The sequence below is a fragment of the Myotis davidii genome, unplaced genomic scaffold (genome assembly GCF_000327345.1).
Source record: "Myotis davidii unplaced genomic scaffold, ASM32734v1 scaffold1193, whole genome shotgun sequence".
Lineage (NCBI taxonomy): Eukaryota > Metazoa > Chordata > Mammalia > Chiroptera > Vespertilionidae > Myotis > Myotis davidii.
Window position 1 is genome coordinate 390,352 of NW_006284331.1, and position 24,316 is coordinate 414,667.

At 37.5% G+C, this 24,316-nt stretch overlaps 1 protein-coding gene across 1 annotated transcript in view; it reads left to right on the plus strand.

The window, feature by feature from the left end:
* LRRC7 (leucine rich repeat containing 7) overlaps positions 1-24,316 on the plus strand; it is a 380,912-nt gene that overhangs the window by 300,650 nt on the left and 55,946 nt on the right. The window contains exons 21-23 of the mRNA XM_006754436.1: positions 1,913-3,590; positions 7,133-7,273; positions 16,227-16,346. Coding sequence (XP_006754499.1) covers positions 1,913-3,590; positions 7,133-7,273; positions 16,227-16,346 — 1,939 coding nt within the window. The remainder of the gene's footprint in view (positions 1-1,912; positions 3,591-7,132; positions 7,274-16,226; positions 16,347-24,316) is intronic.

The window sequence follows — 24,316 nt, forward strand, 5'->3', positions numbered from 1 at the left end:
TCCACAGATGCCCTTTGAGCCACAGCTCTGCCCCAGGTGCAGCTGGCCAAGGAGGGACCGAGGAAGGTTGGCTCCAGGGTGTGTCCGGCCCATCTCACCCAGTCCCACCCCACCAGTCACCTTCTAATTAATTTCCTTTCAATGTGCACGCACTGGGCCACTAGTATGATATAACTAAACAATGACTTTCATTCATACTTTACTGATAATATCACTACTGTTGGCCATAAATTGTTTGGTAATTAATAAATAACTTTCTGTTCACTGATGCCCATGATAATATTAACTCTTAACTCCTTATAAATTCATTATTTTTTTTCTATAAGCTGAGATTAATTTAGGTACTTTCTTCATTAGCAAAAACACTTAAAAGTCTTTGCTCACTGATAAAAGATATATAATTCAATATTATTATTATTGTACAAATGGTTTTAAAAAATTGACATCTTCTAGACATACTGTGGTCACTGGTATGAACATGCCAATGACCAAAAGTCATCCTATATAATAAATGCTTAATATGCTACGTGTCCGGTCTACCAGTCAGCTGTTCAACCAATCAAAGTATAATATGTTAATGATATGCCACTCAACCACTCGCTATGACATGCACTGACCACCAGGGGGCAAACAGTCAACTGGTCAACCAAGCGCTATGACATGCATTGACCATCAGGGGGCAGACACTCTGATGGATAGGTTAGCTTGCAGCTGGTGTCCGGCTGATTGGGACTGAGCAAGATGGGCCAGACATGCCCTGGAGCCCTCCCACAGTCCCTCCCTGGCTGGCCAACCTCCCCCATCCCTCCCTCCCTAGCCTCGATGGTGCACTGGTGGAGTTCCTTAACCTGGCTTGTGCCCTCTTGCAATCCTGGACCCCTTGGGGGATGTCAGAGAGCCAGCTTCAGCCCAATCCCAACCCCAGGCCAAGGAACCCCACTGGTGCATGAATTTGTGCACTGGGCCTCTAATATAATATAATAGAGTCGAATAGAACATAATACAATATGCATTCTAAAGATACAGTGGGGCCTTGACTTACAAGTTTAATTCATTCCATGACAGAGCTCATAACTCAAATTACTCGTATGTCAAATCAAGAAGTGAACAAGTGAGAAACATGATGCTGGGCTGATGTTGTGGCGTTCACTGTGAGGTTCACTGTGCCAGCTAGCGGTGGGGTATCTGAAGCTGGCTCATAACCCGAATTTTAGCTCGCAAATCAAAGCAAAAAATTGGCCGAGAGACGGCTCATATCTCAAAAAACTCATTAGTTGGGACACTCATAAGTCAAGGCCCCACTGTACATGAGTATGTTCCCTATGCAATGGGTTTAATATTTTCAATACCTGTTTTCAAATAAATTTTATTTGAAGACAGTTTGGGTTTATTAGGTACACCAAGCATTTACAGACAGGTACTCTCAACCAATAGTTTGTAAATGTCATGAATCAGAAATTCCAGGAACTGGGACCAGGAGTCAGGTGATTCTAATTATCAGACAGGCTACAAGACCAATACCAAAGAACTGTATAGTTCATTCATTCATTCATTCATTCAACAAATATATTTTTAATACCTACTCTGTGCCAGCCACAATGGTGGACCTGAAGAAAAAAAATCTCTGCCCTCATACTAGTAAGTTTACATTCTAGCAGAGGACACAAGATAATACACAATATAATAGATAACTAAAATATATAGTATGTTAGAAGTTGTTGATTACTAGGAAGAAATTAAAGTCAGAGCAGGGTAAAGGGTGGATTTTTTGGACATGAAATGGTAGTGAGGTCTTAATCATAAGACAGGTATGGGTGAATGAGCAGTTCAACAAAGGATGGTGATATTCTTGACTGCTTATTCCATTTCTGGCAAAGACCCATTTTCATGCTTCTTCCCATTGTCTTTACAGGATTACACAGTCTTTCCCACAGCCTCTTGATTCAAAGCCATTACTCAGCCAGCGGGAGGCTGTTCCCCCAGGGAATCTACCACAGCGCCCTGACCGGCTGCCAATGAGTGACACCTTCACTGACAACTGGACTGATGGCTCACATTATGATAACACAGGGTTTGTTGGCGAGGAAACCACAGGCGAGAATGCCAGCAGCAACCCTCTCTTAGGTTCCAAATCTAGAAACCCACCTGCTCATGGACGCAGGCCTTTGATCAGGCAGGACAGGATTGTCGGCGTTCCCCTGGAGCTGGAGCAGTCTGCAAACAGACACACGCCGGAAACAGAAGTGCCTCCTTCCAATCCTTGGCAGAACTGGACCAGGACCCCTAGCCCTTTTGAAGACAGGACCGCTTTCCCTTCCAAGTTAGAGACCACCCCCACCACCAGCCCATTGCCTGAAAGGAAAGAACATATGAAAGACTCCGTTGACATACCCAGTCCTTTTTCTCCAGGACTACCATGGGAGTACCACGATTCCAATCCCAACAGGAGTCTTGGCAACGTCTTCTCGCAAATCCACTGCCGTCCGGAATCTTCTAAAGGCATTCCCATCAGCAAAAGCACAGAGAGGCTGTCCCCACTCATGAAAGACATCAAGTCCAACAAATTCAAAAAGTCACAGAGCATCGATGAAATTGACATCGGCACCTACAAGGTTTATAACATCCCGCTGGAAAACTATGCTTCTGGAAGCGATCACTTAGGGAGCCACGAGCGGCCGGATAAGCTGTTGGGGCCCGAGCACGGCATGTCCAGCATGTCTCGCAGCCAGTCGGTCCCGATGCTGGACGACGAGATGCTCACGTATGGAGGCAGTAAAGGGCCCCAACCACAGAAAGCGTCCATGACCAAGAAAGTCTACCAGTTCGACCAAAGCTTCAATCCCCAAGGAGCCGTGGAAGTGAAAGCCGACAAGAGGATGCCGCCCCCTTTCCAACACAACTCCGAGTACATGCAGCCGCCCGGCAAGAGCCTCGCCAAGGATCTCATCAGTCCGAGAGCTTACAGAGGCTACCCGCCCATGGAGCAGATGTTCTCCTTCTCCCAGCCATCTGTCAATGAGGATGCGGTGGTGAACGCCCAGTTCGCCAGCCAAGGGGCCAGGGCGGGCTTCTTGCGAAGAGCCGACTCCCTGGTGAGCGCCACAGAAATGGCCATGTTTAGAAGGGTCAGTGAACCGCACGAGCTGCCTCCGAGCGATCGGTACGGCAGACCTCCGTATAGGGGCGGTCTGGATCGCCAAAGCAGCGTTTCCGTGACTGAGCCCCAGTTCCTGAAAAGGAATGGCAGGTATGAAGACGAACACCCTTCATATCAAGAAGTAAAAGCTCAGGCGGGAAGTTTTCCGGTTAAAAACCTTACCCAGAGGAGGCCATTGTCTGCAAGAAGCTACAGTACAGAGAGTTACGGTGCCTCCCAAACCAGACCAGTTTCAGCTAGGCCTACTATGGCAGCTCTTTTGGAAAAAATACCATCTGACTATAACTTGGGTAACTATGGTGACAAGCCATCAGATAACAGTGATATAAAGACGAGGCCCACTCCTGTGAAGGGAGAGGAGAGCTGTGGTAAAATGCCTGCAGACTGGAGACAACAGCTGCTTAGACATATAGAAGCTAGAAGGTTAGACAGGGTATGTTTGGCATTTCTCTGTAAGAATATCCCTCCTGCCTTTAGTTTTATTTTATTGGCATTTCTAAGTCCATGTAGTGAAGCATGAACTACATGGGTGAATAGATGATCAGCATTTTGTTTATCTTTATATTGCGGGGAATTGGTCCTTATAGTTTTTCGTGGGTGTTGTTTAATGCTCTTGGAGAGTCCATCACCTGTAGGTGAGTTGTTTACCAAATCTAGCCTAAATATTGTTAGCAAGAAAGAATTTCACTTGATTATATGGGATGGTGCTTCAGTCACTTTCGAGCCATTAAGGCAAATTATCTCTCCGAAGGCACAAAACTGTTCTCTGGTGACCTAAAGGGTATGATTTTTATTGAATCCGTAAAAAGTTAGTATTTTGCCCCTTTCTGCATGGACACACTTTTATTAAAGTCAGGTCTAATTTGTTTATAAAATTTGCATATAGTTACCACTTTGGGACTACTAAAGTTATTACTTCAAAGGAGTAATAATCTTCCCAACAAGAAACAGAAAAATAAAACAAGCAGACACTGAATGCCCCCTACATGTTATTTTATTTAATAAAAATCCCGCCATTTAGAATGTTAGTCTTTATATAGAAAGAAATGTTTAAATTCAAATCATACTACAGACAACAGAAATAGATGATGTCTTTATAAAGACTACAAATGTACAAATTAGTGTGTATATTGCAGCAAAAAAGGAAATGAATACCATTTCAGATAAAAAAATTAAGTCACAATGAAGCATGGAATGCATAATTATTGAGGAGTAAAAAAAAATGTATAAAGCCTAGTATTATTTTTGTTGCCTATTATTTCTCTTTTAGAGGAATCTGGTCATTCATTTTCTAGAACTGTGACCAGTGACCATCATTATGGAGTGGCCTTTGTGTGCCCTGCATTGACCGTAGGTTTGTAGGTCGTGTCTACATGACAAGAAAACAATCCTTGTTGGGGAAAGCGTGAACTAATAAGTGTGGGTGTGGGTGTTAGTTTCTCACTGTGGAAATTGGTTCTGCCTTGCCAAGTATTTCATCAGAATGTCTGTTTCAAATAGGTGTGCTCAGTCCCATTGAAGGGAGCCTCATCAAAGCCTCATGACTGGCTGTCAGTGGGAGACACCTGGTCGGTTGTCACCATGCCTTACCTCAAGTTACACCCTCCATGTAGACAGATAACTTGGAGGGCGAAAATATTTGGGGCCAAATAATACAGTACAGTTTGGAAACTCTGGCCTCGTGTAGACACGACCATACGTAACAGGGTAAGATGAACTAGTCAAGAAAGGTTATAAGAAGCTTTTCAGAGCATATGTACAATGATGAGTAATTTGAGGCAGCAGAGGAGTGAGTGGAAACAAAGCATAAAAAAAGAAAAACAAATTCTGAACATTTGGTACCATCATTCTCATTTACTGGTTTCCCAGCTAAATGGTTTCTCTCCTTTGATCAGAGCTACTGACACGTAGGTGACTCCTCTAACTGGAGTAGGAATTTGGAGGGAGGAAGATAAGACTGTGAGAGGGGGGTTTGGATCACCAGAAGTTTGGAGGCGCTGCCTGTCCCAGAGTCCAGATACATAAAAGTTAACTCATATATTTCCCATTGCTGTGACAGCACCTCCCTTTTCAATTAGCCTCCATGTATCCCTGGTTTGATTATCATTTTATTAGTGTCTTTCATTTTTCAGAGCAACTTCAATGTATGTTAATAGCTTCTCATTTAATTCTGATATTAAATTGCCTTAGAGAATTGCTTCAAGTCATTGAATCCTAGAAGCTCTTCCTCTAATTTTTTCCAAATAAGATTTATGCTCCCTCTCAATTGGCATACTGAGCTTTTCAGGCTGTCTCGTACTTAAAATTTCTCAGCTACTCAACGAGATGAATCCAGGGTTCTGAAGCGCAGATGTGTTGCCTAAAACTAGTTTTGACATAGCTGTGCTACTGAACATTTGTCCAAGGTCAGACTGCACCAGAGACGTGCTGTGCTTCTTTCCCGGTAAAATTCAATTGATCAGTGTGAACCCTGGCAATCAAATAGTTACATTGGAAACTATAGATCTTTGTCCAGTCCTCATAAAACAGAACTGCCTTTAAGCTCCGATAAGCTTAACAGACCAACATGATATTGGTTAAAGCTCTGGGTCGGTACTTGGAGAGGCAGCTCCAGGTACAACGCTGGATAAAAGATGCCCGTTTTTTCCTCTAATTTAACCTCAAGGCTCAAGCTTGCACCACAGAGCCCCACTGTGACTGAGAGAAATTAGAACATGAACCCATGTGTCTGAAACTGCTACTCTTCTAGAGAAGCTGATAGAGCACTAGATGGGGTGATTTTAATCCTTAAGAAATCAAGGGCTAGACTGAACTGTTCAGTGTCCTTTTCAATTTTGGCATAGTGATAATGATAAAACAATCAAAAATCTGTAACAAATCTTATTGGTCAGTGAAACTCTGACGCTAAAAATCATTGCTTTGCAAATAATGTCCTAGAGTCGATTAGCTGTCTACTGTTAGTGTTCAGTTTTTTAAAAGGATATTAAGTTAACTTCTATAGATTTTTTTTTTTCAAAATAAGAGAATTACCTAAAGGATCAAATACTGAGTTATTACATTTTCATTATAAGTGGAAAGTAGAGATTGTACCGATGAAAACTAGTTGATGACCAGTCACCCAAAATATCTGAATTTTTTAAATGAAGTTCTGTAGAAAAAATTAACTATCAGACACTTGCAATAACTTTAGAAGGGTAGCCACAATTAAAACAGTACTGGTTTTCTATAGTTATTTAGGTGTAGTATATAAGTAGCATTAATAGTTCAAATCATAATTCCTTTAGTTTCATTATGAAATTTCTCCAATTTAAATGTAATTTTTAAGAAATAAAAAAGTTAGAATATTTGGATCTTCATACAACTTATTTGACTGGTTTGACTAAATTAATCTATAAATTCAGTCAGCCAGTGGTCAAATTGAACGAGCTTTTGACCAGCTCTTTTTCTGAGTTGCTGTAAGTAAGCCTATAAACTGAGAAATAAAATAAACTGATTTTGGCTGCAACATTGAGTGCATCGGTTTTAAGGCAGGATCAGAAGCTAGTATTTGTCTTTTGTATGTGATGAACTCATAATGTGAAAGACACCGTGAGATTTGCAGCTGACAAAAGTTTACTGACTTACCTCACTGTTTAAACTTTTTTAATTGATAGACTTCCACAGATAAACAACACCTGTCCAAAATCACTGCTATCATGATATACGAGATAGATTTTATGCCTTTGAGTTAGCAGCAAATATAAAACAGAATGTATCTTTGCTCTTTGTCTTTTCTGTAGTTTTGGATGGTACTCATTATGTGCATAACTAACACTGTTTACCGTTTGCTTCTGTCTGATCGAGTGCATGTTTTGAAAAGAAAGTTACTGTTTGCTCGCTTAAAGTTAAATGTGATAAATTGAAACATGTTCATGTTATAATCAGTTTGTTGAGCATGTGTTCACACCCTGTCACATGATTATCTCCTCTACTCAGAACGCTGCTTACAAACACAACACAGTTAACCTTGGCATGCTGCCCTATGGAGGTATTTCAGCAATGCATGCAGGCAGAAGCATGACTTTAAACTTGCAGACTAAGTCTAAATTTGATCTACAAGAACTACCTCTTCAGAAAGTAAGTATGGACTGCCCTACATGTGTCAGCATACCAAAGCCAATTAAAGTTTGCTTACTTACTGTGTTTAGGCTGTACATACAGCCCTGCTTATAGACTCTCACGAGTCCCTAAAGCACCAGGGCACATAATGTAGAGCCTGAACTCTTCTTAGCTGCTAAATGGATATTTGTAGCTAGACTGATTATCAGGTTCCTGCTTTACAGCTTTGCTTTTTGGATTGAGCAGGTACATGGCTTTTTGTGTTGCTTTCAGGCTCATTGTTCAAGTTACTCATTTTCTTTTTCTCTTATTCTCTGTTGTTTTTTTCATACATATCTTTTTTTTAGAGAGCCTCTAACTGGCTGATGCATTCTAAGAACAGAGCTAAAGATTATAACCAGATTTCTGTTTATTCCTTTGGAAAAGACAGAGTTCCTCAATTGGAATGGAAATTAAGTGGTCAATACCTCTAAGTGCTTTTTCAGCCTGTTTTCCTTGCAGGAAATACTACACAGAAGTAAAACATGAGATACAAGTTTGTGGCTTCCCGAGCAAATTGTTCCTCAACCTAGGCTAATAAAAGAAAACGTAGGCTCATTTGAAAGAGACTACACTGTAAGATGAAACATTTCCATTGGCGAAGGAACATTTCTGCTCATTTTATTCAAGCAAAACTGAGAATGTACATTTTACCTGTTTACATTGATTAATGCCTTCTGTCTTGGTTACATTTTGATGGATACTAATGAGACATTTTTACACAATCTGTCACTAAGACTTTATTATAAATATAGTCATTAGCCTCGTAACTTTTTAGGGGGGGAAATGCACTGCAAAGTGGGAATAACAGAGTGACAGTAGCCTCCTAATAAATTAATGGCCATATGGAGCAAACTCCCATCCTAGCAAAATGAGAGTCAAAAGACCTCAAATTCAGGTTTTAATGTCAAACTAGTCTTACAAACAATCTCTACCTCTGGATTGTTTGCTTCCCACTGTGAGTAGAGAAATAAAATCAAAGAGATATTTACATTCACAAATGTATCATCACTTTGGAAAAAAAAAAACTAACTAAATTAAGAACCTTTGAGTGTTGTTTGTCCTTGGTCTCCTGTTGCAGGACCAGTGGTGTGTCAGTAACTTCCTCTCCAGGAAGAAAAACATGGCCATGATTTGTGATGTTTGCCAATGTCAGCGATATAAATACTCCCTCTACAGATGGTTTCAAAGTACCAACGTAACACCACTGAACTCAGAACTGGGGCTTGACTACAAATGGTTCCCATGAGCTAATACTAGTCAGCTTCCACATACCACTATCTGCGAGTCCCTTTTTGCTGGAGCCCCAGCTTTTATGGAGCCTGTTTCATGTTCTCTCAGACACCCAAGGCTCTCATCCTCGGCCACAAGGAAACCAGTTTTCCAAAAGGCCTTGAAACTTATTTGCACTAAGTAATAGATGAGATGTCACAATTTTAATAGGCACCTTTCCTGGAGGGCTTGACAAGTAATAGAAATGAAACCATTAAACTAAAATGATTGAGTTTCAAAATTCAGTGAGATTAGAGAGGTCTTGGTATGAAGGAAGCTATTGCTTGAATCCCTTAAAGTTATACCATATAAATAGCTCCTTATTCTGCCTAATTTTTAGCCTTATTTACTTATCACTCTATAGAATAATACAGACATATTCAGTGCTAAAAATGGTAATATACTTTGAAGCGCTCTTTCTGAATGTCTAAATTATCTCCAGATGTAATTTAGGTACCTCTGTATTGCTATATTAATTTTCTGATGTTGTTTGGGGTACCCTAGAGAATGGATTCATTATGCTTACTATAGTTTTAGGATGATCTATAACAGAAATATTCCAGAGTTATAATATTTAGAGACTCTTCAACCTTCCCCCATTGGGCACAGAGATGACCTAAAGGAATTCTCTTTGGAAGCTACATTAAAGTGCAAATCAAGAATAATTCAGTTATTGCAAGACTCCATCTGAAAATGAATTATCGTCAATATTGCATTATTCACACAGAGAGAGAAAGAGAGAGAGACACAGAAGGCAGGGGGTGGAAAAGGAACACAGGCAGGGCAAGTATTCTATTACCACCAAAAGATTTAATGACCCCAAACTATCAGTTTAAGGTGTCTAAACTTTAGGCCTTTGGGCATCTGGGACAACTTTCTTACCCTGCCGCCATTGCAGGAACTCCATCATATGTGACATTGAGTGGTGCTTACTCACTTTTGAGACTCCTCCAGCCTCTGCTTCCTCCCATGGCTTCCAGTCCAATTCTCTGCCCTTCGCCTTTGGGCAGGTACATCTGTTCTGCAGGGCTTCCTTAATTGGAAAATCTGTCTGGTTTTTCTGCCAGGCTTTCCCATCACCACTCTGAAGAGGCAGACTCTCAGAATCCCCCTTCTTGGCTCCACTGACCAGTGTTGCTAACTGATCCCATGCTTGGGGCTCACTTTCCCTGAACTCTTTTCTACAGGAAAGGAGATGGACAAAAAAGATTTTCCTTTGATTTACAAATGCATAAACATCCGTTTCAACACTTTTGTCTTGCCTCTTAAGATAATAAAAATTAATATCCGATATCTACAATTTCTTTGCAGCCCCTAAATATTTGTTGGCCACAAGAATTCCACTAAAATACAAAATAAGGTCAATTTTTAAGCATGCATTTTTCAGCAGATAAAGTTGACAAAGCTGTCCATTCTCCTGTGGAAACACTGGCCCTGTCTTTTTATTCATAAAATTCCTGAATGATAATATTAGCCATCTCTAGGTAGGTGCTAGAAAAAATGAATTTAAGTATCCTAAGGAATCTAAACAAGTTAAGCAAGGGAAATAAAGTTGCAGCATACTTTTGTGTGGTTGTGCCCTGCCAAAGGGATATTCAGGCACTGAAATCTAGACTTTTCCCATGCTCCCTGCTTGCCAAGTCTTACCTCTGGTAATTAGAGGAAAGGAGCACCTTTGTGTATTTCCTCGCCCCATTAAGACTGTCTTTTTGTAAGTTATGCACCCAGAGAAGTGGGCCTTTTTGTGATTCCTACCTTCCCCACCATCTCCTTTTTGGTAATTGACAGAAAGGTGCCATTTGTGTAAGCTGAGATCCTGACTCAGCACATTATTTCTTTTTTTGGTTTGGGTTTTTTTTTTTTTTTAGTTTGCCAAAACATATCTAGTTTGTTTGCTTTTTCTTCTCAACTTTCTTTAAATAAATTTGTAGTAAACTAATGAAAGGATATAACTATTTGTGAATGAAGATTGAAGACTCTGTACTTGATAAGGTATTTACACAGTGAATATTTACGTGGACAGAAAGGGAAGACTCTCCCAGATTTTGCTATGTGTTTTGAATAGTTCCATTTTTATATTTAATCTATGCTAGGTTGAGTATTGCACATTTTTCATGAATTACAAACTAAATATAGACTTTCCATATGATAAAGAGTAAATTACATTTTCTAATTTAATTTTATGGAACCTCTTAAGATATTAGTTTAATAAATTTAATTTTCTTTAATATTCTCATTTATTGATGATTCTAATTTCCTAAAAAAGTAATGATACTTATGATCAGAACATTTAAGACATAAATCATCTATTAAATTATAAACTTTTATATTTTCTATCTACTTATTTATTCATTCATTCATTCATTCATTTACTCATTTTTTTATTTACTGCCGCTCCAAAAAGCATAAGGCAACTTTCTATGATGTTATTAATGGTTCTATGTGCTTCTTCGGATGTGTTCTGTTGTAATTGAACTTAGCTATTGTCTTAAAATGTTATGTTATCAGAGAGAAGCATAATACAGTTGACCCTGTACAACATGGGTTTGATTGTACAGGTCCACTTATATATGGATCTTTTTCAGTAAATACTGTGAGTGTATTTTCTCTTCCTTATGATTTTCTTAATAACGTTTTATTTACTCTAGCTTACTTTATTGCACAAATACAATATATAATACATATAACATACAAAATATATGTTAATCAACTGTGTTATCAGTAAGGTTACCGGTCAACAGTAGGCTATTAGTAATTAAGTTTTGGGGAAGTTAAAGGTATATGTGGATTTTTGACTGCAAAGGAATTGGCACCCCTAACCATGTGGTGTTCAAGGGTCAACTGTATTATAAAATGTCAATTCAGACTACCATTTTTATTATCCATATTAATGGTAGAATAAATATTTTGATAGAAGAAGAATAAAGAATAAACGTTATTGAGAATCTACTATGTACCTGGTACAATGAGGTACTTTAAATATATTTTTTCACCCACCTCTAACAAAAACTCTCATAGGAAGTATTTATCTTCATTATATAGATGAGAAATCTGAGGTTCATGTGTCACAGAAAATGAGTCACTTGTATTTTTACTGTTTACTATTGTAACCCCTGTCCCTAGCATCGGGGCAGCTAGAATTGGAATCTGACTCTGCTTGGCACCCAAGTTCCTGCTGTTTACTCTATGGTGATGCCTTCTCAAATTTTTGTAAAGCCTGGCAATTCCTTAGAACATGGTTCATAAGAGTTGATAAAGCTCTCTTGTACACACACACATCTCACCCACATCATCTTCATAACAATCCAGAAACGTAGATATCACGGGGTGAAAGAAAGAACACATAAGTAGGATATATTCATTTATCCAAAGCATAATCATGACCCAAATCTTCCCCTATGTGCTACAGACACATGCTTTCTGAGTTAGCTGAGCTTACTAAATGCTAATAGTTACCTTGCACTTATTAAGATCCTCTTGCACTTCCTGAGCACTTACTACCGCTTAGAAATATGCTTTTAGCAGTCAAAGACCAAAGGTTGTGAACCCAAGAAAATCATGAATTAATCATCCAGGCTACTGCAGCCCCAGGGATAAGCAGGGATGTGGAAAAAATCATTGGCCTTTTCTAACTTTCGTTTGCAGGTTTCTGGCTGCCAATATTAATAGCGTGGTCTCTTCTACACTGGAGCAATTGATACTTTGTTTCCTTTTCTTTCTTTTTTTAACGTCTCCCACTATAATATTATACCATAGCACCTAATGCTTATTGGATTATTAAAACAGATATTAACATAAATTATAATTTCAAGAGAAGGGATGCTGAAATTATAGAAATATATGTATTAAATCATCTTTTCATGGAATTTTTCCTGGAAGAAAATCTTAGCTGTTTTGTTGGTTAATACTTATTCTTCTATATTTTGAATTAGATAAGTTTAGATAGCAATACTTGAATCTAAATTAAAATTTCTAATGTCCTTTATTACTGCATCTATGCAGACGACTCAGGATCAAATAGTGCCAACATTTTACATGCATTTATTTACCCCAGTTCCAAGGATTACTTACTTGATGCCATTTAGGTGGCACCTAGGGGCAGTTTATGCCTACAGTTTCTATTGATCTTGCTGCATTTATTATTGGCTACCTACCCTCAAGAAGGATCTCTTAACTTCCTAATTATGCAAAATGCTTTTATCTTATAAGCCACATACATTTTCATCAGTAGGAGCTAAACTTACCAAAATAATCTTAGCATCCATACAGATGCTTCTTCATCATTGTAATAAAATGCTGGTTTAAGAATCATGTTGACATGACCTTACCACCTTCAGACTGAACCCTGTGATATCATAATAGTTTAGTTTCAAGCTTGGCATATAGTTGTCTTTATAATACCTAATTTTTTTCAAAAATATGCAGGAAAAGAATAATATAACAATAATTTTGCCAGTAATATTTTGAGGAAAATTAATTTTAAAGCATTTTTTGAATCTATGGCAATGCCTTTCATGAATCATGTAACAATTACTGAGCAAAATAGATCCTTGAGATCTTAAGGGATATATCCCAAGACCTTTTCAAAGTGCCAAATTGTAATACCACACTTACATAATTCCTCCGACGAAATGCACTAAGCGTTTATTGTACCCATTAATTAGCAGACAAGAGCAAAGCTATTGGATCAGCTAAGCTCATTTACTTCTACCTGTGAATCCTGTACATACACATACTCACATATGGAGACATATAGACACACCTGCATGCACACACTTATATACATACACAGATATATAGAGACACACACATACTCATGCACATTTATGTCTCAGCAAAATTAGAAATTACTTCTTCCAATAGACACGTGTGATCATTCACAGCAGTGTTAAATCTACAAATGTCCGCAGCAGTCTTTGGGACCAGAACCTATTCAGCAAAACTTTTACTAGCATTACTGAATTTCTTAATACAATTTTTGATTTTTCACTAAATCATACTGACCATTTTCTCTATTATTTTGAAATATTGAATATCTACAGAATTTAGAAGCTGAGAGAATGCTGCAGGTGATGATTTTCCATGTCCTTTAGATTTAATTGGTTACATGTGGTAAGGATAAGATTTATTCTTACTCTTTTAAAGTATATAAATAAAATATCTAGAGTATGGTACTAAAAATAAATGAATAACTGAACATCAATTCGGTTATTTTCTCTGAAATAATAAATTTCAACAGTGATAACTTCATTACTTTTTTTATACTTTTCAATTGCTCCTTTTAATCTTCTGTGGAATTTTAACAACTGAGCAAATCCATTTATACTTGGTTCATTAGCACTTTATCAAGAGTACAATTTTTTGTTAATGTCTATGCTCATTTTGGGAAATAATGTGAACCTACCATATAACTCTCTCTTGGGTTCCCCCTTCCCAAACAATAAATTGTTCCCATACTCTATTTCTGCAAACTGAAGTCACCCCTAGGATGTCTTACTTAAACACAAAAAGACCAAAACATTCTTGAACGTAATAAAGGAAATTGCGTTCAGACTATTTCTTTAATTTCACTGTCTAGTGAAAGTAATTCTTTATGTGTCTGCCTGTTTGTTTCCTTTGGCCATAATAGAGAGAAATTGGTATGCATGCTGATCCTAATTTTAAAGAGAAAAAGATTAATTCCTAAACTAATGAAGAGCCTATATCATCATAATATTAGAAATTTAACTAAAGAGTTTTAGCCCCCTTTTTTTATGCCATAAAGAATTTTGCAATTATTAGTTGCTCTCTGTGACTAGAAGTCATATCTGGCCAGCTGAACCAAGTTTAGTGGAGGAAATAGAGATGGCGTGATATGGAGGAAAAGAGAAAGATACCTGTGTTGAACTCTCAAAAAATCTGTGTTGCACAGACCTAGCCAGATGAACACTTTATTATCCCACTTCTCTGGCACAGAAACCCAGCCAGAAAAAACCGTGGGCCCGTAATGCCTATCCTGAATGATTATATTTTAACTGCTTAATTTTAATAATTTGAGTTGTTGTATTTTAATATCTAAAAAAATTGGTTGGGGACATATGCCCAAATAATAATCCGGAAAAGGCAAAGACTAGAAAATTAATGTTTAAAGACAAATAGACAGACCCTGAATTGTTATTTGGTTATTTTTAAGTAATATATACTTTAAATGTGTTAATGTTTGGTTTCCAAAGAAACACAAATCCATTTCTAGCTAACCCAGGAGATTCAATTCAATACCTTTTCTCTTTTTTCACTCTTTCAGAGAGGCTCATGAGAAAGAAATTCACATGGCCAAAGAATAAGAAGAAAACTGAGTTATCTTCTTACGTTTCACTATATCCATTAGACCTTAGGAAAGCTTCATCTAGTTTCATAACAAATCTGATTTTCAAGTAACTCCACACAATGCTTTAAAAAAATGCATGCAGTCAGAATACACATAGAGTGGTTATATAATTGTTTTCTAAAGGAGAACAACTGGGACTATTCCATGTAATCAGACGAAGCCTAGCAAACAGCCCATTTCTGCCATGTTATAAAGAGAATGGTCTAGTTCTCCCTTTCTGGTTTTGGACGACAATATTTCACAGAGTAGAGCTGCACATACATGCTGTAACTCAGCTTTATGTGTCTGTAGTGATCCTTCAAAACACCCACATAAAGTGGAATAGGGAACACTAAACATAGTATCTCACCCATAAGAATTCCTCAGGAACTCGAGTTTAGTACCTGTGTATCCTGTAGGTTCGGGGAGGAGAAAGGCTTTGTGAAACGTTAATCTGCTTTCAGAAGAAAAATATCCCACTATTATATCCCTCCATGGTGTATGAATCCTTCCTATTATTCAGGTCAGACTGTGGAGGAACAACCCCCCCCCCCCGCAAATATCTACTATTATAATAATAAAGACAGAGAAATTATTATTTGTTAAAAATAATAAGCAGTAAATCAGCAAAAAATTAAATATATATGAAGAGTTTAAACTTTAATGCATGTGACCTATATAAATGAATTTTGAATTAAAAGTCATAATTTATTTATACTGTGATTCTAATAATACAATATTTTTATGTTGTTTTAATTTCCCCCTCATAGCTATCTGTAGATAAGGTCATATAACCATGAATCTTACATACACTATACTAGTGTTAACACTCTTTTGGATTAGCACAAGGTATATGCTCCCAGAATCAGTACAGCCTTATAAAATTTGTGTTAGGCTGTGGTTTCAAATATTAAGAGTTACATACCATGTTTCTATGGTTTCAATTTATACTCTAAATGGTAGTAGCATACTCAAGAAACAAGCAAGTTTTAAATGTTGTAGTTTTTATCGGTTAATTTTATTTTGATTATTTTTATTAAGGTACTGTAAATAATCTCAACTTTTCCTTAAATTTCAGTATATAACACTAAGAATGTTACTTTAGTTAAATTTCTCACTGCTTCCAGAAAGCTGTCAATTTAGAATTTTTTACTGAGTAAAAGGTGTATAGTAATACTTCCAATTCAGGATGTATGGAGTTTTTTTGCAGTTAAACAAAATTAATTTTACCATAATCATTAGGGACTCTCTTCAGAAAACTATGATTAAACTTCTATTACATCACTAAAGAATGCCATACCATTTTTGCAATAGACCCCGTCCCAGCAAAGCAACATTTTAGACAATGGACAAGAAGATGTATCTCCTAGTGGCCAATGGAATCCTTATCCTCTTGGGAGGCGGGATGTACCTCCGGACACCATTACTAAAAAGGTAACCAATTTTAAGTTGATGACACAAACCTTGAGCCTTGCACATCCATTGTAATATGTAATCCATATCTTATATCTTAACATCATTCCTAACTTTGTGACAAATTCAGGCTAAATATTATTTCACTATAAGAATTATAAGTGCACTGAAAAGGATGGTTAATTATAAGTACACTGAAAAGGATGAAAAATGAACATTGCCATATGTTCAGAGCTGGTAATAAATTTTTACAAACATTCTGCTGCCTCCCTGCAGATACTAGCACCTCTTACTAGTGCCTGACACCCATCTCTGACATGCAACTACAGGAAGGTGTGTAACATATACTTCTGACTTGCTTGGCTTCAGCATTATGAGGTAGCCAATTTGTATGAAATGAAATTTTTTTAAACATTTAGACTATTTTTATTTTCAATATATGTTTATTGATTTCAGAGAGGAAGGGAGATGGAGAGAGAGAAACATCAATGAGAGAGAATCATTGATTGGGTGCTTTCTGCACACCCCCTACTGGGGATCGAGCCCACAACCCAGGTATGGGTCCTGACCGGGAATCAAACCATGACCTCCTGGTTCATAGGTTGATGCTCAACTACTGAGCCATGCCGGCTGGGCATGAAATGAAATTTAACTAAAAAGAGATTGATTCACATTACTAAAGGTCATTCATTCACCCAATCATTCATTTAATAAACAGTGAGTCAAGTAACACTATGTTTGGAGCAGTTACTAGATGCTCGGGAACAAAAAATGAATATGATATGGTGTCCTACCTCCAGGACCTTTTAGTCTAGTGAGATAGGCTGAGTGATATGTAGGTAATCATAAGACTACATGTTAAGTTGCCATAAAGAGCATTAAAAAAGACTGAGAGAAGATAATTGTGAGATATATGCGGGACACAGGATTAGTATTCCAGAATATATGTTTTTAAACTCCTACAAATCAATAAGAAAATATATACAATAGAATACTTTAAATTATAAAATACAGGGGAAATCAGAAGAGTGAATAAATATTTTAAAAACTGAATCATTTAATCAATGAAATGCAAAAAAAAGATGTTATTTTCTGCTGGCTAGATTTGGAAAAATTAAGTATGAAAAATGAAGCTGTTTGCTTCATTAAGTATAAGAGCAATGGAAACTTTTATACTGCTAGTGGAAATAAAAATCACAATGGTTTGATAACAAATTATCTCATAAAGCTAACCATGCATAGACCCTACTTTCCAACAATTCTCTTCCTGAGATGGTATTCTAGAAAAAATCCTGTACATGTCATTCAGATACTTTAAATATTCAGAATAGTTGAACATTGGAAAAAAAACACAATATCTACCAGGAAAGTGGATACACAAATTCTGCTATTCACACAAAGGAATATTTTACAGCCATGGAAATTACTTAACTATAATTATGATAATGTATATAAATTTTTTAAATGTAATTAGAGTGAAAAATTAGTTTCAGAAGATGTCACACTTCAAAAATGCCACATTCGTAAATCTCAAAAATAAGCAACATTAAAATATATTGTTTAGGCATAATTACATGACTGAAAAAACTAATTTTAGGATTATTGTTATCTCTAAAGGGAAAACCGGAGGTAGGATGAGGGTGGAAACTGGTATTATTGGTACTGTTCTATTTCTTAAGTTGAATTGTGGTTCTTACACTCTAGTTTTTAAGTTCATGAGTGTTCATTTTGTAACTGTGATTCATAACTTACATATGCACTACATAATCATAAACTCTTTCTAACCTCTCTCTTGATGATGACCTCGGTACTTTTAATATATATAAAATATCAAATTATTTACCCCAAATAATTGTGAACACCCTGATTTGCAGGTGTTACACATATTATTAATCTGCCTATTGAGCAATATTCAGCAGTGTAGATAACTATAATATCGTGTGATTAGTGCTGTGAAGATGGGATACAGTGCTATGAGGGCACACACCTGTTTAGTTATGAAACTAATGGAAGTTGAGAATGAAGAGTGGTGTAAAATAAAGCTGGAGGAATAAGCAGAAGCCAAATCATGCTTAGCTTTATAGTGAAGGAAATGGGAAGGGAAACATTGAACTATTTTAGACAGGGAAAAGACATGATTAAATTTTTCTTTAATGAGCACTGATAGCTTTTCAGAGAATGAATTGGAGACGAGACTGACTAGAGGTAATCGAACCAGTTAAGAAATGTCTGTTGTAATTCAGGGGAGAGTATGTGGAAGTAATAGGTGATGGAGAGAAATGCATAGATTCAATATATTCTTAAATGTTACACTGGACATGAGGCATAAGAAATAAAGGGCAGTTCCAAAATTGATTGATACCCAGGTTTCTAATTTGGGCAAGTGAGTGACAATATGAACTGGGATGGGAAATACAAAAAGAATAGTAAATGGAAGTGGAGAAGAGAGAGAGCTTAAGTTTAATATGTTGATATGAGGTATTGTTGGGGCATCTGAGTGGAAAAATTTAGTGGATATTTATATATATTTATCTGAAGTTCAGGAAGAAAATATTTTTTAATGTTTTTTATTGATTTGAGAGAGCGAGGAAGGGAGAGGGATAGAGAGATAGAAACATCAATGAGAGAGAAACATTGATTGGCTGCCTCCTGCACCCCCTACCCCTCCCCATACCCCGGTGATCAAACAGGTAACCTCCTGGTTCATGGGTTGATGCTCAGTCAGTGAGCCACACCAGCTGGGCCAGGAGAGAAATCTTAGCTGGAGATTCAAACTTAGCATTCATCAAATTGAGCCATGAGTGAGGTAGGTGGATGACATAGAACTCCACGGAACACCAACATTTCAGAGATGTTTCTAGGAAGAACAGAGAAGAAATCATTTTTTCAGTGGAGTCTTTCCTTTGCAAGGTATAGAAAACTCAAGGGAAACAGCCTTGAACGTTAAGGAAATGCTTAGCTAACATAAGAAACAGTCAACATGTAGGGTAAGGCTCAGATTTACATATAATATTAAATACTTAAGTTACTAGTATTTCTCTCCTCACTCTTCCATCCAGACTGTTAGCTTTATCCTAAAATCGGTTCCCCTCATTACAGACTAAATAAAGACAGAAATCTAGAAAACTCAAAAAAGGACTTTCCTTTTGAAAGAAAAGATAGAATTATGGTGGACTCTGGAAGGGAATATTTAAGACAGCAGACACCTGATCATATTTAAAGGCTGAAGGGAAAAAGCTGTTTGTTGAAAATCTCAGAAAGGCTAAGAGGAAAATTCCTCTTTATGAGAAAAGAGGAGAGGATAAAACTGATGGCAAGAAATTAAAGGAGTACCTATCAAAGCCTAATGCAGATTGCCTGCCAGAAGGAGGGAACCATATGCACATACATAGCTGCAAAGGACTACTATAATTTTCCCAGACAAGGGAAAACCTAATTCATGTATTACTCTAGATGCAACTAAGAGGTGTTTACATTATATATTCATACATCCACTTTACATGAAACCTATTTTCGGTGTCCATAATGTCATGTTTAATCATACCATTGATACAAATCATGATGATCATTTTCTTGCTTCTCTATGTGCTTTAAGAACTGCATGCAATCCTATATATTGATTAAATATTTGTGGGCTGTTTAATTTGAAAACTTTATTAACCATTTATACTGCTTGTCAAATGTGAAATAATGTAATATGTCTTTAAATATGTATCATGTCTTCCATGTGCAAACTCATTTGTATATTCTTTCTAAGATAATGATAAGCATTTTATGATTCAGCCCATGTTATAGTTCTGAGATTTTAGAATCTATAAGTACATATGTCTACCTATTACCTCGCAGAATAGAGAGAATAAAGCATGTTTAAATATCCAGATTTAGTGTTTTATTATATCTTATATTGAATATATCAAATTATTATTCAGTGAGAATTAACCTAAGGAAATGAAAATAGTATGGGATTATTTGCCTGGGCTGCAGGATTTACCAAAATAGGTGTGAAAATTGTACTTTTATTTATTTGGTTTATATTTTATTCTATAATGTGTGTGTTTTTTAAATCATTGTTACTTTTGCCGTTGTGAAGTGCGCAGTCATTAGGCTAGACAAGTTAAGAGTAGAAAATGAGCCGAAACCGGTTTGGCTCAGTGGATAGAGCGTCGGCCTGCGGACTGAAGGGTCGCAGGTTCGATTCCGGTCAAGGGCATGTACCTGGGTTGCGGGCGCATCCCCAGTAGGAGATGTGCAGGAGGCAGCTGATCGATGTCTCTCTCTCATCGATGTTTCTAACTATCTCTCTCCCTTCCTCTCTGTGGAAAATCAATAAAATATATTTAAAAAAAAAAAGAGTAGAAAATGAGAAATTGAGCGACAAGTGGAATGGAGAACCAAAGGAGACTAAGTGGTGAAGAAATCTTGCCAGCACTCAGTTGAGTCTCTTTCTCAAAGTCTCTGCAGATTTTTTAATAGTTATCTCTGTGCCCAGAGATGCTACTATTCTGCTACTACTCTGTAGAATTAGTACTGTGATCAGAACTACGGTAACACTGCTGAGAGTCAGTGGGAAATCCCTTTCAGAAAGGCTTTGGTTGAACCTGTGGCTCTCTGTTCTGGCCATCACAGCCCTTGCTTGAACTAATATTGGTAATACTCATGGCTGTGACTAGTGGTACTCCAAGTACCACAGCAGAACAAACGTAGGTACTCTCCAAACTGAAGGCCCAGAGATTGAGACACATAAATTAGATGAAAAGTGTTCATCTATCAGAAATAATTTTGTTCCTGTATCTGTCACAGGCCTATGTACCATAGTAGCTACTCTATAGCAAAATGTTGAGGTTGCTACAGCTGACTTGGTTTTTTTTAATGGTGTAATAGAAGGTGGTAGTTTTAAATTTTCTCTTGTTGTGTCAGTCTCCAAAATTTTAAATTCTGATTTCCATTAATTTCAAAAGTCTGGGAATCACTGCTAGAAGAACACGTCACAGCTATGTAAATCTCCCCTTGACTTCAAGGTAGGACTATACTTGAGCACTTTGAGAATTGCTATTACAGCCTTGCAGTGGCAAAGAACTACAGTGTTTTCAGGAGTATTTGTATTTTAGAGTCTTATCACCTCATTGCCTTCACTACTACAGTCTATTGGATTATGCCATAGTCACCATGGTAAGAATTATTATGTACCATGTATCTATAATAATAAAAGTGTAGTATGCTAATTAGACTGGATGTCGAAGCCAGAGCTGTGAGGGAATCCCGGGTCCCAGGTGCCAGAGGGAAGCCGGTGCCAGCAGCTGGGGGAAGGAAGGCCTACTCTTGCACAGATTTCATGCATCGGCCTCTAGTTATTAAATATTACTCTCTGCCAGGCATTGTGCTATATGGTTGATGCATTTCTTCTAATCCTCACAACCATCATATAGGGTAAGCAGTATTATTTTTATCCACTTTATTAAAGAAGAGATTGAGTTTAGCATGGCTGGCATGGGTCAGTGGTTGAGCATCTAGCTATGAACCAGGAGGTCACAATTTGATTCCCAGTCAGGGCACATGCCCGGGTTGTGGGCTCAATCCCTAGTTTGGGGCGTGCAGGAGGCAGCCATTGGTGATTCTCTCTCATCATTGATGTTTCTCATCATTGATCTCTCTCTCCCTCTCCTATCCTCTCTGAAATCAATAAAAATACATTTTTTAAAAAGAAAAGAAAGAAAAGACTGAGTTTAGGTTTTCTCAGAGAATTAAGAGTTTAGGTGCCCTAGCCAGTTTGGCTCAGTGGATAGAGCATTGGCCTGCAGAGTGAAGGGTCCAGGATTTGATTCCAGTCAAGGGCACATGCCCGGGTTGAGGACTTGATCCCCAGTAGGGGACTTGCAGGAGGCAGCCAATCAATGATTCTTTCTCACTGATGCTTCCATTTCTCCTTCCCTCTCCCATCCTCTCTGAAATCAATAAAAATATATTTTTTTAAAAAAAAGACTTTAGGTTAGGTTACTTGCCAAGCTCACAGAGGTGACTAAATATTTTAGATTATTCTCCTATATGTAACAAAAAAGAGAATGGTCACAGTATAAAATACAGTTAGAAACAATTTTCATTTTAAAGTCAGACAGTAAATGATTTGTTAGAATCCTCCACAGGAATGACAAGGCTGTTTTTCCCTAATTCTAAAATGACAAACTCTTTTAAAAGTATTGAGAGTCTTAAATAGGTTAAATATCTCTGAGGAGATTAAATATTGAAGGATAATGTTGTCAAGATATGTATAAATGTTGGAGCAGAAAACCATTGCAGCAAAAAGGCTAAAGTGACATATTAAAACAAATGAAACAAAATATTTCCCTTCTGGAAAGAGTAACTAAGACACTTTAAAATGCTAGCGGTGTTAACACTGAAAATTCTTTAATATATAGAGACTGGACTTTCAAGGGTCTCTTTCTGCGTTATCTCTCTTTTTTTAATATATATTTTTTATTGTTGATAGTAATACAGGTGTCTCCCATATCCCTTCTTCCCCCTCCTCCCACCATCTATACCCCCGCCCCCCGAAGTCTTCACCACCCTATTGCCTGTGTTCATGGACCATGCATATAAGTATACTAGAGGCCTGGTGCACGAATTCGTGCACGAGTGAGGTCCCTCAGCCTGGTCTGTGGGATCAGGCCAAAACCAGCTCTCTGACATCCCTCAAGGGGTCCCAGATTGCGAGAGGGCACAGGCTAGGCCACGGGACCCCACAGGTGCACAATCAGGGCCAGGGAGGGACGGGGGAGGTTGGCCAGCCAGTGTCCAGCCCATCTCACCCAGTCCTGATCCGCCAGACCCCAGCAGCAAGCTAACCTACCCGTTGGAGCGTCTGCCCTACCGGACACTTAGCATATTAGGTTTTTATTATATAGGATAAGTTCTTTGATTTATCTCTTCTGGTCCCCCCATTCCCACATCGAGGTATATCAGTCTGTTCCATGCCTCCATGCTTTGGGTCTTATTCTGTTGGTCAATTCATTTTGTTCATCACCACTGACTCTTCTCTCCCCAAGGGGCTTTTATTCTAGGTTAAGTGCCTAATGACTTGTCAGTTAGAACAATAAAGTTAGGCATCAAGGGTCAGCATCAGGAGGGACACAGTTGAGGAGAAAATATTAAAAGTACAAAAAACAAAAAAATAAAAGTACAGCTAGTTTAGTCTTGGCTCACCAACTCATCCTGTAGTGGAATTTGCCCATGATTTCCTCACATTTGCAATGCCAGCTCACCATTAAGTGCTTCAGGATTGCCAGTTGCTCCTCATCTCTGATATATTTTTAGTCACTTTCATTTTCTTTTTATTCTTTCTTTCACAGGCTCCCAAAATGGAATTTTTGCTTTTTCAGACAATATTAAGAATTTTTTTTTTAATAGTAATGATTGCAGGGAAGCAGGTGGGTGATGGGGGAAGAGGGTATAGGGGACATAAATGGTAATGGGAAAAATAAAGTAAAATTTAAAAATACATAAATAGATTTTTAAGTTTCTAGGAAGGAATATTTATTCCTTATTTTAATTTTGGCATGCATCAAATTTCTTAATATAATGCACTTTAATTTCTTTTTTACATAATTTAGGAAGATAAGGCCTAAAATCTCTTTTGAAAAATATCAAGTTGTTATGTTATTGATCCTATGACTAAGTTATTAATTCTGTTTTTAAAACAACTGAATTAAATTCCTTCTGGAATTGATTTTTCACTTGAAAACAAGTCAGTTTGTCACAGAATTTCTCAGAGAGTAAGAATAAACTGATGCCATTTTTGAATGAGAAGTAAATGCTTAAAGGTACTACATTAAAAAATCAACCTATAGAGTTAGTGATTTTTTCTCTTTCTTTATTGATTAAGGTATTCCATATGTGTCCTTATCCCTCCCATGACACCCCCCCCACTCATGCCCTCACCCCCCTGGTGTCTGTGTCCATTGGTTATGCTTATATGCATGCATACAAGTCCTTTGGTT